General features: G+C 42.6%; 1 protein-coding gene across 2 annotated transcripts in view; it reads left to right on the top strand.

Moving 5' to 3' along the window:
• Positions 1-18,524, top strand: part of cemip (cell migration inducing hyaluronidase 1) — a 263,696-nt gene that overhangs the window by 214,575 nt on the left and 30,597 nt on the right. For both annotated transcript variants that reach the window (XM_085772496.1, XM_085772504.1), the window contains one exon: positions 16,537-16,622. In XM_085772496.1, coding sequence (XP_085628622.1) covers positions 16,537-16,622 — 86 coding nt within the window. The remainder of the gene's footprint in view (positions 1-16,536; positions 16,623-18,524) is intronic.

Here is an 18,524-nt window from a genome sequence, read left to right as displayed (position 1 = left end):
ACTAAAACTATGTGAATGCAAAAAAAACAGGATGTACATTCTTTTGGTCTGAATAATAAAGCTGCTTCCTTTTTATAAATATCACTCTAATATAATATAATGTACACATGCACAAGCTTTATACGAGCTTTCACCATAAGTGGGTAAAGACACCTCCATAATTATTCATATTTCAATATAAACATAAATAATCAGATACAGAGAAGAAGAATTTCATGATTTTTCTCTTTTTTTTCATTTTTCATGAAATTGTGACACTGAAACATCAACTGCATTCATTTACTCCAATATTAATCAATCAAGCCATCAGACTTTAATACTTTTTATAAAAGCAATGCAGCACACTTTGGTGTTTTTATTGCTTCTTTTCTATGAAGCACATTGTGTAGTGTTGCTTGTATAAAAAAAAATCTTATACAAATCAGGTCTAATGGATCCACCCCCTCACACACAGAGAGAGAAAATAGATATAAAACCATAATAATGGGAGCTAAGGAAACGCTCAAAGCTGGAAAGCGCAGATAATTAGAAAATAATAAAATACAAAAATAGATTAGCTGTAACAAAATGAGTAAAACCAGAATAAGGTATGAGTAAACATGAAAATAAAATAATACATTGCTAAAACAGAGAGGATGTCTGAAAAAGAGTAAGGCCAGAAATAAATGTAGGAAAAGGATCAAGGAAATAATCATAGACTAAAACCATTAGAACAGCTTCAAATATATAAATGTATACCAACAAAACAGAACAAAAAACAGGCTTAAATGTTGGGACTAGAGTGAAGTTAATGAGGTTCAGACACGTTCTAACACTGTGATTAATGAATATTTAAATAACATGAAACAGTTGACAGAACAACTCACAGTGAATAATTTAACAACCCTGAAGGAAACTGATTTCTGTTGATCAGTTTATCATCTTGTAAATTGTAATGATAATGATTGAAGCTTCACCTTTTTTACTGTTACTTGGAAAACGGTGTGTGCTCACATCAGAGGAGTGTGTGAGGTGGTGTCTGTCATCATCAACACCTGGTAAATTTGCTTATTTATATCTTAATTCTGATATTTTAATGATCACCACTCAATATTTAGTGGAGTGGCCCCTGTTAACACTGTGGCGTCCAGTTTGAGACAGAGAGGCGGTTGTAGAGTGGAGCACATTTGGAAATCCACTTGACTTCATGTCTACTATCTTAATTTGCCAGAGCTGCATACTTCTCCAGTCTGTGATGAACAGACCAGGCAGGTGGTGTAAAGCCCAAAGTCAGAAACCAGAAGATCCAACAATCACAGGCAGAGGTTTCAAAACAGCTAGACAAACTTGTTAACCAAAAACTGAACTGGGTCAAATACACAAAACAAGAGGAAAAGACGAGGTCAGATCACTGGAACGCTCACTAGGGAATCAGACAGACGATCAGGCACAGAAGGGAAGGAGAACACACCTTTAACACACAAGGGGTTGGGGATAATAGCTGAGTTTCCATTACAGGTTTTTTCAAAATAAAAGAGATATTTCTGAAATTTCGAAAAAAAAAAAAAAAAAAAAAAATGCTATTTGCAGATGTTTCCATTGAAAGGTGTTTTGAGAATGAGCCGTAACTCTTGTAAAGTCTAGTCTCGCAATATCCCATAATTCTCGTCCTGCGAGACTTCCCTTTGGAGAAAATGGACGTAAGCGTCTTGCGTTTCCATGAGGTTGGCACAGCTATCTCAGCTGCTGCTGCTATTGTTCTTAACAGAAGACGAAGGCAGTGTGTTATTTCTGTGTGATAGGGCGAGACGGCTCGCAGTACTTTGTTAACAATTGGCTTTATTCAGCTTCCCAAAACTCCGTACAACAGGTGCTGGTCTCCCGCTTCCCGTGCTCCCGAGCTGCGCATGCGCTCTGCACTCTGACCCGCTAACAACCCTGGTCACATGACTCAAAGACAGATCTGAAATATGTCACATCTCCCTCAACAAGACTTTTTTTTTTTTTTTTTTTTTTTAACATGTTAACATAGAACATCTGCATATGTGTGACAACAGTAAACACATTTAAACACATTTACATTTGTTCAATCAATCTCTGTGGGGCTTTGATAGTTCTACTAGACTTCCTTAACTCACTGAGTTCAGTAGTGTCTAATGGTGTTGTTCTACCAGACTGCCTTATCTCTCTTGGTCCATAAGTGTGGAGTGGTGTGGGCTCTGGTGCAGTCTGAGATGTAACAGTGTTTTCTTGAGGAGTATCCTCACCCTCCTGTGGCTCAGCTGGTTCTAACTGTGGCACCAATAGTAGGTGTCTCCTATTTCTCCTGTAAGTGACCCCCTCAGGAGTGATGACATCATATGACCTGGGTGCCACACCTTTGACTAACTGTGCCTCAACATTCCAACCTTTCCCATCATGCATCTTAACTCTGTCTCCTGGATAAAGAGGCTTCAGTGCCCTAGCTCCTTTGTCATAGTGCCTTTTTTGATCACACTTGTTCTTCCTTTTTGCATGTAGTACCTTGTTGTTCTGGTCTGATTCAGACTCTAGAAACACTGGTAACCGTGTTTTAAGTTTTCTATTGAATAACAACTCTGCCGGTGACTTTCCATGTTTCAGTGGAGTATCTCTGTAGTTTAACAGAGCTAAATAAGGATCTGAGTTAGAATCTAATGCTTTCTTAAGCAGCAGTTTCACTATTTTGACTCCATTCTCGACCAACCCGTTGGACTGTGGGTATAATGGACTAGATGTAATATGTTCAAATCCGTACATCTTGGAAAAGTCTCTGAAAGCCTGACAGCTAAACTGAGGTCCATTGTCAGTTCGTACGGTGCTGGGTATTCCGTGACGAGCGAAGAAGGACTTGACGTGGGTCATCACAGTATTGGCAGTGGTGTCCTTCAGTACTGCCATCTCTGGATAGTGAGAATAATAGTCCATTAGTAACACATAGTCCTTGCCGTACAGAGTAAAGAGATCTATTCCCACTTTACTCCAGGGTGTCAACTTTTCCTTTTCCTCAACCCACATTGGCTCTTTATGCTGTTTATTTCTGTATGTTAGACAGGTTTCACATGTTCTCACCATGTCTTCTATTGCACAATTCATTTTGGGCCAGTATAGTACTGCTTTTGCTCGTCTTTTACACTTTTCTATGCCCAAATGTCCCTCGTGAATAACTTGTAACATGTCCTGTCTTAGCACTTCTGGAACCACTACTCTAGAACCCTTAAATAATACCTCGTCTATAACTGACAGTTCGTCTGTGAAATTGCCATATGGTGCAGGGAATGAATTTACTGACCAACCACTTTTTATGCCTCTTATGGTTTTTTGTAGGACTTCATCATTAGCGGTGGCTTGGGCCATTTTTTTCCACATTTCATCTGACACTGGGCAGCTCTTTCTGACTAGATTTACATGCACAGTTTCTTTTTGTTCATATATGGTATTTGGTTCTGTACTGTCGTATGCCCGGGACAATGTGTCTGCCACAAGCAGTTCTTTGCCTGGGCTGAACTCTAACTTTAGGTCATATTTCTGCATGTTCAGAAATAGTCTTTGTACCCTGGGTGGTGTGTTTGCTAAGCCTTTCTTTGCAATAGTGACTAGGGGTTTATGATCAGTCTCTGCCCACACTGTTTTACCATACTGTATATAAAAACATGGAACTTCTCACACGCATATGACAGAGCTAATGCCTCTTTTTCAATCTGGGCATAGTTACATTCAGCCGCAGAAAGAGCTCTGGAGGTGTAAGCTACTGGTCTCCATCGGTTGCCATACTCTTGTAGCAAAACTGCCCCTAAGCCTGATTTAGACGCATCTGCTGAGATTTTAGTTTTACGGTTTTCATTATAATACCTGAGGACAGGGGCTTCAGCTATTAACAGTTTAAGTTCATCAAATTCCTTTTGGTGATTACTGTTCCAACACCATTCAGTGGTTTTACATAGCAAGCTCCTCATCTGAGCAGTGTGTGCTGTTAGATTGGGCACAAATTTACCTACATAATTTATCATGCCCAGAAAGCGCTGTACACCCTCTTTGTCCGTAGGTGGCGGCATGTTCTTGATGGCTTTCACTCTGCTCTCACTTATTTGGACACCTTCTGCTGTCAGCACTTCACCTAAATAGGTGATTTTAGTTTTTCTGAACTCACATTTTTTTGCATTTAGTTTCAACCCATGTGACCGGGCAGCTTCTAAAGCTTGTGCTAGCCTGGCATCATGCTCTTCTATAGTAGATCCACTAATCAAGATGTCATCGATGTAAACCTTTGTGCCTGGCACTCTCTCAAAAATCTGGTGTATGGTTCTGTGAAAGACTTCTGGGGCGGATGTTAAGCCAAAAGGCAGTCTCTTAAAAGAGTAACGCCCGAAAGGAGTGTTGAAGGTGCAAATTCTAGAGCTCTCCTTATCTAGACACACTTGCCAAAAACCAGAGGAGGCATCTAACTTGGAGAAATATTTGGCACCTGCTAAGTCTCCAAAAATTTCTCCCCTGGTAGGAAGTTGAAAGTGTTCTCTTTTCACATATCTGTTTAGTTCTTTTGGGTCTATACATAACCTCAGTTTATCTTGTTTCTCTACTATTACCAATGAGTGGACCCATTCTGTGGGCTCTTCAACTCTTTCTATGATATCTAGCTCTTCAAGCCGCTGAAGCTCAGTCTTGAGTTTTTCTCTTAGAGCTAGGGGTACTTTGCGAGGTGCATGGATTACTGGCTTGTAATTGTCTTCTAGCTGTATCTTATGTACCATCCCAAGTTTTCCTATTCCTTGAAATACATCAGTGTATTCATCCTCTATATTATGCACAATTCCATCTTTGTCAACTTTATGCACTCCACCCACCAATCCTAACAGGATGCTTGTTTTTAAACCTAGGAGGGATGCTTTCTTGCCCTTGACAATGACAAAATCAAGTTCATAGGTTTTGTGACCATCTCTCAACATCATTTTACATTTTCCTAAATGAGGTATGATATCCCCATTATATGCCCTCAGTCTTACTTTAGTCTCTGTATCAATTTGAGGTTTTACCTGTAGATTTGGCAGTTCAGTCTCAGCTATGAGGTTTGCCTGGGCTCCAGTGTCCACTTTGAATTTGATGTCTGTCCCATTCACATTATAGGTTTCCGTCCATTCCTCGTCATCTGATGCTGCTCTGTCAATTGAGCCCACGAAGAGGTCCTCTGTGTCCTCGTCGTCTGAAACCTTGTCTGAACCTCGGACCAGGTTCACCTTCTTCTCTCTCTCTCTCGGCCTCCGCTGTCTGCATACACGAGCGAAGTGGTTCCTCATCCCGCAGAGCCGACATTCCTTTCCAAATGCCGGACATTGACGAGGCCGGTGTTCTCCTCCGCAGTTGCCACATGCGCGTAGTTGTTGCTCCCTGCCGACGTCTCCCCTGGTTGCTCGTTTAGTTTGCACGTTGGTGTGGCTGGTCAAAACTGCTTCAACTTTGCACTCACTCGTTGCCGTGCTGCCATCTATAGATTTTAGGCGCTGTTGCATGACCTCTCTGGCCTGGCATATCCGTATGGCCCTTTCCAGAGTCAAGTCAACTTCTCCCAGTAATTTTTCTCTGAGTCCTTTATCTCTAACACCCATCACAATCCTGTCTCTGACCAGAGAGTCTGCCAGCTCTCCAAAGTTGCATGACTGGCACTTCAATTTCAAGTCAGTAATAAATTCTTCGACTGACTCTGACTCTGTTTGATTTCTGCTGTTGAACACATACCTCTCATATGTTTCGTTTCGTCTTGGTGTGCAGAATTGTTCAAATTTACTCAGTACTGCGTCATAGTCCTTTTGTTCATCAGCTGTTAGCTGGAAGCTGTTGAAGACGTCTATGGCTTCGGGTCCCGCGACCGTCAGAAGGAGTGCAATTTTTTGCGTGTCGTCCTTCTCTGTCGCTCCTATCGCAGTCAGGTAGAGCGTGAAGCGTTGTTTAAATCGTCTCCATTGGTCTTCTACGTTGCCGGTCAGTTTTAGCTCGGTGGGAGGTTTTAGCTGCTCCATTTTCGTCCAATCTCGCCGTCAAGGCTCACACAGTCGCTGCACCGCTCTGTCGTGGCGGTCCGCACCGGCTTCTCAGGTGCCCTAGTGACGGTAGCCAGCTTTAGCTCCTGTTAGCTAATGTGCTGCTCCCTCACCCCACACTTCACAATTGTCGAGTCGAAGTCCGCGTACTCCTGGTACCATGTGTTATTTCTGTGTGATAGGGCGAGACGGCTCGCAGTACTTTGTTAACAATTGGCTTTATTCAGCTTCCCAAAACTCCGTACAACAGGTGCTGGTCTCCCGCTTCCCGTGCTCCCGAGCTGCGCATGCGCTCTGCACTCTGACCCGCTAACAACCCTGGTCACATGACTCAAAGACAGATCTGAAATATGTCACAGGCAGCGCTTGATTGCTCCAAGGCAAAGCCCTTACTGTATGTGTGGCAGTGGCCATGAATAAGGGATTTCACAGACCAACTGGATAGAAAACTTCAGGATGACCCGGGATACGTTCGATCCGCTGTGTGATGTTCTTGAACCAAATAAGTGTTTCCATAACACTTTTACGTATATCGATACGTCTGAAAAAAAAACCTCACGAGAGTGTAAAAATGTTTTAGTAATGCATGTGTTTCCGTTACCAGTTTTTTATTGCGATATTTAGGTTTTGTGCATTTCTTGAGGTAATGGAAACACACCTAATGAGACACAGGTGAAACACGGCAGGAAACTTGACAGGAAGAGGGGAATGACGCAGACGACTGACAAAATAAAACAGGAAATAAACAATAGAAAAGCCAAAACAGAAACTAACACTGACTCTTAACAATGCTAATGGGTCCTGACACAGTGTAGTGTTTAACAGTCAGTGTGATCCCCAATCAGGGTTCAAACTTAACTTTTTTGCTCACTGGCCAACTGGCTAGTGAGCTTTAAAAATCTACTGGCCAGAAAGATTTTTTACTGGCCAAAAATTAGGCTATAGCTGTTTTGTATATTTTTCATTGTGTTGAACTGTTATAATACACTCATAAGCATTTTTAACACATATCATAGCTATTAGCATATTTTTGTGTGGAATAAAGGAGTCAAGTTTGCCTTTTTTTCCTAAAAGGTTTTTAGGGATGCACATGGTTAACCGTTTAACCATTAACCTATAACAAGAACTTGACCGAATAATACTATCAGTTATTTATTATTATTTATTTACAACTCATGGGGGCGTGTCAACACGTGCGAACTTCCACTGCCTTCAGTCATATTTAGTAGCTAAAAGTTTCACAGGAGGACTGACACAGTGCACCATGAAGGAAGATCAGACAATAAATGTAGCCTACACGGACATAGATGTGCATAACCTGTAATAACGGCGCTGAAAAAAAAAAAGACATGGCAGCTCTCCTGCAGCTCCACAGAGGAGCTGTCAGAGGAGCTCTGTTGTTCCACTCTCTTCAGTCTGGTGTTTGGCTGCACTTTCAATAAGAAAAGTTCCATATGAGCGCGATCAGCTGAGACAGAGCACAATGGATGTGGCATTGATCAGATATCGCAGCACATGTTTATTTAAGGGAAAAAAAAAAAAAAAACTGGAGCGATTTTTTTTTTTTGACGTTAAATACATGGATGTATTATAATTGATCCATGTTAAATACACACGTGCGCCGCGAGTGTTGTAATCGGTCACAAATCATTGCCATCGGCATGTTGTGAGCTTTAAGATCTGCACGACACCGGCTCACAACCCAAGCCGGGTCGGGAGGAACAGTAACAACAACGAAGTAGTTGGATTTTTTCCACTTGCCAGAGTGGCCAGTCAGCCGGCTTCTTTTACTCGCCAAAGCATCAAAGTTAGTCGCCACTGGCGACTGGCGACTGCTAATTTTGAACCCTGTCCCCAAGTGTTGTGTGAGACTGTTGCTACTATTGTTACTGCTCCATCTCCTGCTGTGCCAGTTTTCTCAAATGAGGAATGCAACAGCTACTCTGCGTTTGGTGAAGTCTGGGAAAGTCAGTGACATCAGATCAAAACTTCTATTCTCTCCAATAACATTCCATTTTGCCAACATCTCTGTTGGAAGAGGTTTTTGGCACTATTAGCCCTGCAGCACTAACAATAGTAAACAACTGGTCGTTTCCCAGTTCAAGTCAAACACTCTGTAATCCAGCTGCTTCTCCAGAAGAATCAACACTGATCCCTCTTTACCTCAAAATGAAAGGCGGATATCCAAGCTACAATTTGCAGCCAAAATCTGGTTGCCAAGTAACTTTACCCTCTTATCTAAAACTCCATATTGTGTTGTGCTTTAAGGTTCAGTCTTAGGTCTGATTCTGTTTGCCTTGCACATGCTTCCCTTTGGAAAAATAATAGGCCACTTTAAAGGTCTCTATCACCATTTAACCCTTCAACTTTTTTTCCCTAGTTTATTTATTTCTTTTTTTCCCCCTAGTTTATTTCAAACCAGACCACAGCAACCAGACAAAACAAACTACAGACACCAACATACCAATACACACACACGTAAATGTGGGCCGGAATTCTTATTTGTGTCCCTCCAGACCTTCTACCCAAGATTGTGGATGGTCTGGGGTCCCTTGCAACAAATATTTAAACCCCTAAGGACCCTTTGGTGACACAATGGACCAGACTCTGACTCTGGACTTAAAGGGATATTTCAACATTTTGGCAAATTGGCCCATTGCCATAATCCCTATAGTTTTAGCAGTAGGTTTGTTACCTTTAATTGTCGGTGCAAGCTATTTTTAGAACGGCGGAGAAGAGCCACGAGCTGCTCAGAGCTACGCTACGGAGTCTAATGGGATTTCTTGGTTTCCCATATCAAACGCATCAAATACACAATCCAACAACTCCAAAACACTCTGGTGGACAAGTTGTGACCTGCACATTCACCACGCTATGAGATAATTACGGAACGTTACGAGACAGAGTTGTTTTAGAGGTAAATTCAAAACCACTGAGAGAAACACACATCAAAAGACAATAATAAGGATATGGATGTATTAGATTTTACACAGTTTGACCAGGTCGTGATTTTAAATGCAGCAAATACAGCAGATTAATACAACCATGACTCACTGTTCTGCTGTTTTTGTTTAAATGAATCTGTCACTGATTTTCATTTCTCTTTAATATTAAAATCACTCCGTCGCTAAGAGCTAAGGAGAGAGCAAGACTTCACATTGTCACCTGTGACCTGCCCTGTGAAACTGTGAGAAAGAGAGCTATAGGTGAAATAGTGAGAAAAACAAAAATCGAGGGCAGGCGACAAAAACAGAGGAAAGCCGGAGGAGAGGGACGAGATGGAGAGCACAGGAGAGGTTTCGGAGGCGCCTGCGGCATTAAGCCCGGCACAGCTCAAGCAGAGAGAGATTTATGAGGCGTTGGTGGAGAGGAAGTGTTATTGTTTTCGTCCTCTTTTCTCTGCCCCCAACAGTGATCTCTATTCTCTCCCGTCTCCGCCTTCGCGTCCCTTCTTCGCTTTGAATTTGGATCATCCTAATGGCGGCGTGACTCTTGTCGGGCTGCCACCCCTTAGCTGTTGGGGAGGGAAAAGGTCACGTCAGGGCTGCAGGTCGACAAAACAGAGAAGCAGCACAGTGTCATTGTTGAGTTTGGCTCTCATCATTGCTGTTTTTATTTCACTGCTCCACCGGTTGTGAAAGCCAAAGCATCACAGAGTGAATCTTAAATTTGTCCTTTACTTAACATCAGTAAGGTTTCTCTTCCACATCTCAAAAGGCTGTAAAACCCTATGAAGTTCTATTAAGCAATTTTGGTAATATTCACATATATTGAAATAAAGTTTTGGAATAGTGAAACATTAAACGAAGCTGTGGCTGAGGTCCTCAGTAGAGTAGGACATCCTTCAGAGGACGTCATTAGTAGGTGGTCCAATACAATACAATCCATTTTATCTATAAAGCACAATTTTAAATAAACACAAAGGTTTCAAGAAAACTGTGCAGTAAAATAAACACAATAAAAACATAATAAAAAGATAAAATACTAAAGATAAAGAAAACACAATAAAACAGAATGAATAAATAGACTGTCCACCCCAGATAAAATATCCATGCACATAAAATCAACAACCTACATGGTGTGAAAAGCCAAAGAAAAGAGGTGGATTTTAAGAAGAGTTTTAAAATTAGACAGTGAGGAGGCCTGTCTAATGTGCAGTGACAGTTCATTCCACAGTTTTGGAGCTGCAACAGAAAACACTCGGTCCCCTCTGAGCTTCAGCCTAGATTTGGGAACTCTCAGGAGCAGCTGGTCAGACCTGAGGGATGTGTAGGGACAGAGAGGTACGATGTGGCAAGACCATTTAGAGATTTAAAAGGAGGTCCTTCAGAGGACGTCGGTAGAGTCGGAGGTCCTTCAAAGGATGTCGGTGGAGTAGGAGGTCCTTCAGAGGACGTCGGTAGAGTAGGAGGTCCGTTAGAGGACGTTGGTAGAGTAGGAGGTCCTTCAGAGGACGTCGATGGAGTAGGAGGTCCTTCAGAGGACGTCGATGGAGTAGGAGGTCCTTCAGAGGACGTCGATGGAGTAGGAGGTCCTTCAGAGGACGTCGGTAGAGTAGGAGGTCCTTCAGAGGACGTCGGTAGAGTAGGAGGTCCGTTAGAGGACGTCGGTAGAGTAGGAGGTCCTTCAGGACGTCGGTAGAGTAGGAGGTCCGTTAGAGGATGTCGGTAGAGTAGGAGGTCCTTCAGAGGACATCAATGGAGTAGGAGGTCCGTTAGAGGACGTCGGTAGAGTAGATGGTCCTTCAGGATGTTGGTAGAGTAGGAGGTCCTTCAGAGGACGTCGGTAGAGTAGGAGGTCCTTCAATGTGGTTGTATCTGCGTTCACTGTGCTAAAGGAATGTGGACACGTGGGCCAGACCACCTCTGAACGTGGTCTTAGTGATCAGGGCCCGTATTCCTAAAGATTCTAAGAATCCTCTCAGAGAGCTCCTAACTTAACCTAAAAATTCCTAGCAAGGAGTCTTATGGTGCGTTCCAGGCAGGCTTTTTAACCCGTAAGTCACGACTTCAAGTCACCAGTTACGAGTTTGTAGCGTTCCAGGCAAGTTACGAGTTACGAACTGGGAACTGGGAGTAGATCGATCTAGTACGAGTTCACAGGTGGGAAGTTACGAGTTTGACTGTACGTTCTAACGGGTAACCATAGGAACAGCTCGGAAAAATACAAGTTACGGGTTGCCTGGAATGCACCATTAGCTTAGGAGTGATTCCAGAACACTCTCAGAGAACTCTGAGCAAGAAGTGGACAGAAACTCCTATCTTAGTGAGGAGGTGTGGTTGACCCCCGTTGCTAGGTATGAGTCATCATTTCAAACGCTGTGATTGGTTGATCCTAAAAGTTAGATAAAGGGGCGGTGTTTAGCTCAGTTGGTAGAGCACCCTCCCGGTCCTATCCTGCATGTCATTCCCCCTCTTTCTGCCTCCCATTTCCTGTCTCTCTCTCAACTGTTCTGTCAATTAAAGGCCAAAAAGCCCCCAAGATATACTTTAAACAAAAGCTAGATATAAAATATACTTTTGGTGATAATGGGTAAAGGATGGACCCTCAAATCGATAAATTTAACCATAGAATCCAATCTTATGAAGACTGTGTACATAGGCGGCGCTAGGGCAGAAGGAATGGGGAAGCTACGGGACAAAAAAAGAAAAAGAAAAAGAAAAAAGAAAGTCGACAGCTGTTGCTGTTATTGTTTTTAACAAAGACAAAAACAGCGCTTGATTGCTGAAAGGCAAAGCCCGTGTGGCGCTGCAGCGGCCACAAATAAGGGCGCACTCACACTAGGACCAGTTGTTCCGCACCGCGCTGAAGCCCGAATGCCCCCTCCGCTGTCCCCGCTGGCCCGCACTCACACCACCTCTAACCCAAGCTGATCAAGCACGGTTTCCTCCGTTGATATGGATTATTTGTTTACCAACACGGCGGATGCGTGCTTTAACCTGACTGCAGAAAGAATGGAGCTTTTTAAACACCAGCGGTGATGAGGCGCTGTGGTTGTGTCCACACACCGGTACTGGTTTATGTGACTTAAGGTGACATTTCGGCGCAGGAGGGAGTGGGAGTGTGGATGCGAGCCAAATTTCCTTCAACTATTCACGGAAAAGGGGAACGATAGGAAAGGTTTTTCTAATTTAATGAGAAACAATGCCCAGGTCAGCAATGCATGACAATAAACATGTGGTTCATTTGTCCCCTCAAGTTACATAAACCAACACAGCGTGGACACACACAACTCCGGTGACGCCGGTGACGTGTAGAAAAGCGAAAAAAGTGTTTCCTTTACACTTTTGCGATACACGTTTGATACGTCTCAACAACCACCTCAGGAGAGCGTAAAAACTTTTTTGCGATATTTGAGAGTTTTTTCGAAATGTAGGTGTTTCCATTACAAGTTTTTAATTTCGATATTTAGGTTTTGCGCATTTCAAGGGGTAATGGAAACGCACCTATAATCTGCTGTGCCATTGTCCTCATCCAGTTGCGCAACTGCTGTATCGCTGAGAATGTGCGCTCACACAGGTGTCCAGAGGTAGGCTGGTGACTGGAGGAGGGAGGCAGCAGGTGTCTGGGCGGTCGGGGCTGCTGTCTGGACGTAACTTAGACCAGTGACTGGAGGAGGGTGTGCGCAGGTGTTCGGGGGGGCGCGGCTGTCCGGAGGTAGACCGGTGACTCGCGGGCAGTGGCCGGTATCCGGGGGGGAGGCAGCCAGTGTCATGATGGAGGCCAGTGGCAGGAGAGAAGGCGGCAGCCGGTCGTGGAAGCATCGTGGTCGGCTTCATTGCTGCTGCTTCGTGGGACTCTCGGACTCGTTAATTTTGATATTCAAAAACCTTCTAATGTCCTTTTTACCGGGCTTTTTTCTTTTAATTTCGCTGGACTGTCAGTGACCAGCATAGCGAGGCAAAGGGGTAAGCTTCTACGCTGCGCGTTGTAGCTACGCCGTGTGTACGTAATGACGCAGGTAACCAGTCAAATACCACTGAAATAAAAAATAAATAAACCATCGACATTTAAAAATGTGTGTTTTAATGTATTTCCCACCTCTTTCTAAAATATAATTTAAAAACAACAACGAAAAAAAAAACATTATTTTATTTTTTCATTTTATTATTTGTGATGATTTTATTTTATTTTCTGTGACAATCTAGGGGAAGCTTCCCCTAGACTATTGATAGCGCCGCCTATGACTGTGTAATTGTAAAAAAAAATATTTCACATAAAAGAAAATATCTGTTAAATGAATAGTAAGCTATAGCCTACTTTAAAATTATCCTACAAAATGTGTGAAAACTTGCACAGTATTCACATCGTGAAACTTATTTATTTGCTTATATTAATTACCATGCTGGTAATTTTTGCACTTTCAACTTTCAACATTTCAACTCAATTTGGCATTAACGAGGGTAAAATGGCTCAGCTTTCATCAGTGTCTGTGATTGCTGACCAGCCTATAAGAAGCAGTGTTGGGTGGCTTTGAAATCTACCACAAATCAGTGAACAGCAATGGAGAAGAAAAGAACAAGGAAACCCAACTGGACAGAGGAACAGGAACAATCTGTAGCGTTTCATTAATTCACTGTCATCCAGTGTTTGGAGAATATCTCTCCTGCCTCTTCTGTCCACCATTTTGTCCTCTGCTTAGGGAACTCCTAAGCCACTTAAAAGTCCTCTTCCCTGCTCTTAACAGATCTCACCTTAGGAGCTCTCTCAAGAGCTAGGATTCTTTAGGAATAGCTTTTATCTTTACTAGGATCTACTCTTAACTTTTAGGGGAAATTCTAAGAAAACATCATGATTCTAAGAATTTTCTTAGAATTTGGCCACTAGGAGCAACTCTTTGCACTAATGGCGCATTTCCACTAGCACGGCTCGGCTCGATACGGCTCGGCTCGGCTCGGCACGGCTCGGCTCGGTTTGGTTGTGTTTCCATTACAACTGAGTATCACTAGTACCGCCGTGACGTCATTTACACGGCGCCGAGCAACGCTCTAAACTCTGTAAATATATAACTTTAGCAACATTTGAAACATTTTCAGGCGAGAAAGTAGTCGTTTAGATCCCCAACGTGTTGAAAATCTGACAAAATACCAGCTGTTTACAATTTTGTTCTGACGAAGTCGGCGTGAGTATAAGCTAGCCGTAGTGAGCAACGCACTTCCGGTTATTTTCACAAAATAAAATACCCGTTGCCTTTTATCATAAGGAAAGCCATTGCGATAGAATTGGTGCTTTTACTTTGTAAACAGGAAGTGAACCTACCCTCGCTGTAGCTAGCTTTAAACCGCCGTTTTGACTGCTCTCGTCCCGTTAACGGCATTTAACCGTTCAATATGCCTTACCGGAGAGTCTGGCCAGCTCTGAGATCGGCCTGGTTCATTGTAAAACATGTGGTGTTTTCTGTGCGTACAGACCCCAAGGCAGTGCTGCTCTAACCATGTTTTTTTATTCAAACAAACTTCTGCTACAGCCACAATTGTTTTAGATTTCATCAATGAGACCAACATTTATCCCCTAACAAGAGTTTAACCAGCCGGTGGTAAACTTCTAAAAGCCATCGGGGAAGTTAATTAGCGGTTGTTTTCTCCCCGGGGTGACGGTGGTAGGTTGACCGGCGGAGCACGTCAGGAGCCGGGCTGCTGCCTCTATGATGTCGCGGTCGCTGCTCGGACCTGGAGCTTCACTTCAAACATCGGGGCAAACTTAAAACGGCTGACGTCACGTTTTAGTAACGCTTCGGCTCGCTTGGAACCAGGGCTGAGGTGATACCAAAAGTGTACCTGGTTGCAGGTACTGCGTGCTAGTGGAAACACGCAAATAGCGTGCGAGTCGAGCCGAGCCGTGCTAGTGGAAATGCGCCATAAGAATCTTTAGGAATACGGCCCCAGGTGTGGACTGGGTCTATCAGTGCCCTCTGACCCGACCATCTCTTCTACTCTAACATACAACATGGTTAGTTAATGACACTAACTGGCGGCATTGGAAGCAGTGGTAGGTTAGTGCTGCAGGTTCCTAACCAGGCATGGCAACATTGTGTTATGTTGGTGCAGAGAGACAAACAATGTTTAATCTGTTCCTTGTAGTTTTGCTCTTGTGTTGTTTTGAAGGCTTCAAAAACAACTCTGCACAATCAAAAGTATTACTCTCAGCAGAGCCAGCGCTCAGTGAACACCTCAGCCTGAACAAACATACAGTACATCACACACACTCGCCCAGTTAATTAAAGTTTCAGCTCCCTGTCTTACAGTATAGAACAAATTCCCATTTATGTGATGAGAACAAATGCCCGCTGACATTTCAGCAACAGAACCAAACATCAACAGGTCAGCAGGTTAAATGGCAGCTTCATTAAACCGGCCACGCACAAAGTGAGGGCCACGCAGGTTTAGCAGGATATTCATTAAGACTGATGACAGAAATGAGAGCAGCTGCATCTGGTTTTATCCGCGTGCATGGCTGCTAATTAAGACCTGATGCTGGGCTGCGCAACATGTGTCTGAAAAGAACCACATGAGACAAGTGTGAGTCCTGTGCCACCGGCCTGACGTTTTTCACAGCAACACTTACATTCTGTTCCTGTGTCCAAGGAGCAAGCAGCAGTGAATTAATGGCTTCAGAGCAGGGACAATGTGAAGCCCGCACGCTCTTTTATATTCTGTTCAAAATAGGACTGTATCAGCAGCATGGTAGTGGACTTTTGTCATTTTATTATGCTGTAGTCATAATGATAAATAGATACTATGCAACCAATAGTTTGTTTGTTCCTGTTGTACCAAAGGCTGCAGTTTTAGGCCTTTATTTTAATTTCTACTTTTAAAAGTTGAACCCACCCAAATACTACTTCCTGCCATGGTTGCATGTTTGGGTAATTTCTGTAATTTGCATGATTAGGTAATTACCAGATATGATAAAGATGGAGTCATATGATAAATCTTAACCAGATATTTGAAACATTCGAGAGAGGAAAGACACAAGAACAACTGTGGGGACAATTTCAAGAATTTGCTTTTCATTACACAGCATATATTTATACAGTGATGAAAAATAACAAGGAAATGTGGAGATGGAAGACACATGAGAGTGTGTGAGAGAGAGAGAGTTTACTAACTACATAAAACTAATTAAATATGAATTTGCAGCTATAATGTAGTAGTTTAATGTTGCTAATATAAGATCAGACAATATTACATTCCTGCAGCAGGCTGCAGTCTCACCTCCATGGCTGTGTGTATGATCATAAATATTATGAAAAATTATAAAGTAATTAGTTTGCTGAACAAAAGCTGGATATAACTTGCACATCCGTTCTTCATCCATCCTCATACTGGAATATGGTAGCCAGGCCATGAAAATCTCCAGTCCTGAAATCGCTGCCTCCATTTATTCTTTAATATGAATAGCCTAATATTAATAATTAATCTTCATCATTAACATTATTTACTACTATTGTTTTTTTTGTGTATGTGTGTGTGTATAACAAATAGATGATCTTTCCTTCTGTTTCCAGGCTGGAATGATCCTTGATAATGGGGTGAAGACCACCGAGGCTAACGACAAGGACAAGAGACCCTTCCTGTCTCTGATCGGAGCCAGGTCAGACTCAGATGTCACAGCAGAGAGTGTGACTTGAAATTTTTCTTGAATGAAACTGAGATTATGTGCATTTAAGTTAACTCAGATAAAAGTAGAAAAGTATAGTAACCCCAGGATTTCACTCTACACACTACACAAGGATGATGCTAATCAGTCCTGTTGAAGGGTTGTGAACAAAAACAAAGTGGCTGATGATAGGTCATCACCTCTGACTTCCTGATTGGGATTACTGCATCCAAGGGGGTAGATCGGACTACACGCAGGCGTAGCTCACAGTCGGCCATATGAGGACGGGCAACTTGCTCTGACTCTGGCTGCAGTTACAGTGCAGTAGATAGGTGATCCACTCATCTTCACTAAAAAAGCGATTCATAACTCTGTGAAAAATAAATCAGTATGTAGCTATTACTTTAACTATTTGCATAATGTCACTATAATGTTACTTTTACAAAAAAAAATACATTATTAAAATTATCCGTGATTCTAAATATGCTGCATCATAACTGCATAAACATTCATAAAAATCAAACCGTTTTGAAATCGGACAAAAACTGAGCAAGTTGTGGTCATTATAGCAGAACATGCACCATAGGCTTAATGCTCTGAGGGAGAGAGTTGCCCGTCCCAAGATGGCCGCCATACTGGCTACGCTTTGTCATTGGGAAACAGCTGCGGGTGAGTCATCTAGTTCTTATATATATCTATGACTGCATCAGTCTTTGGCCACGCCCCCCATCTGCTTGCTCCAGGTGAAAGAGCAGAGAGCATCAAGATGGATAGAGGAGGAAACATCAGAGAGACTCAGCTACATGTTTGAGCCTCGGTCAGAGCCAGACTCAGATAAGGAGTCTGCTGAGACCAGAACCAGAGACTAGCTGATGCCTCAGAATGGTTAGCATGGTTAGCATATTTTAGATCACAGTTTTTAAAGCAGTACTAAAGAACTTTCAGTTTTGGTTGAGTTTGGCGGCGCCTGTGGACCAAAGCGGTAGTGTTTTGCCTGAAGGAAGACTCCATTTCCCATGAACACTAGCGTGAAGCCCTGTAAATATCCTGCATTAAAATTAACAGAAGACATCAAAACTAAGTTTCTGTTTCCAGTGGATCATTTCAAAGTGAAAACACAAACATAATCCATTGCTAAAGTGCCGTTTTGCCTGTTCCCTCCTTGTTGTGACTCGCAAAAGTGAAAGTGAAACTTAAGTGAGAGCAGGGTTCCTACCATGCTCCTCAAAGCTTCTTAGTGCCAGAGAAAGAGATACAGACCCCCTCAGGCCATGACAGAGGTGTCATTCAACTTGTTGTAAGTCGATGTATCATCACAAAAGTTATGAAAATATTTTATGAAGGTTGAAAAGTTACTTAGTGCTGGTTTAACAGTAAACTCAGTTAGTATCTTTTCTTCGTTGTGTTAGCTTGTAACTGACAATAAACTGTAGTGTTAGAGACAGACAGTAAAATGTTGATGGTTTTTTTTTATTGGAGACAAGAATTTTACAAGTAACAAATAAGATACAATGTTATTCCACAGCTGTTTTCCCCCCTTTTTATACACAGTACATACGAGAACTAGAAAAAGAAAATCCAAGAGCAAAGAGGGAAAAATAAAATATGATGATAGTTTGACAAAGTGACAGGAAATGGCCCTGTAGCAACAAGCCATCAGTGATGGAGGTGAGGAGAGGTGAGAAATCCTACTGAGCCACAGCTGGAGCTGCAGTATCTGCTGCCACCGCACCACCACACTGGAGACTAGAGAATTTTCTATCCTCATATTGAAAACCCCAAGTTTGTCCCCCACCAACAGTTTTATTTCAATTACCCCATGATTTATTCATTCCTCGTCTTGTTTTGACACACGAAGCGACCGCATTCCATAATTTTGTGTTTATTGATAATTAT

This window comes from Trachurus japonicus, chromosome 3 (genome assembly GCF_045865225.1).
Source record: "Trachurus japonicus isolate A0001 chromosome 3, Traja_1.0".
Taxonomy (NCBI): domain Eukaryota; kingdom Metazoa; phylum Chordata; class Actinopteri; order Carangiformes; family Carangidae; genus Trachurus; species Trachurus japonicus.
The sequence above is the reverse complement of the archived record's forward strand: the minus strand, read 5'-3'. Positions and strand labels throughout refer to the sequence as shown.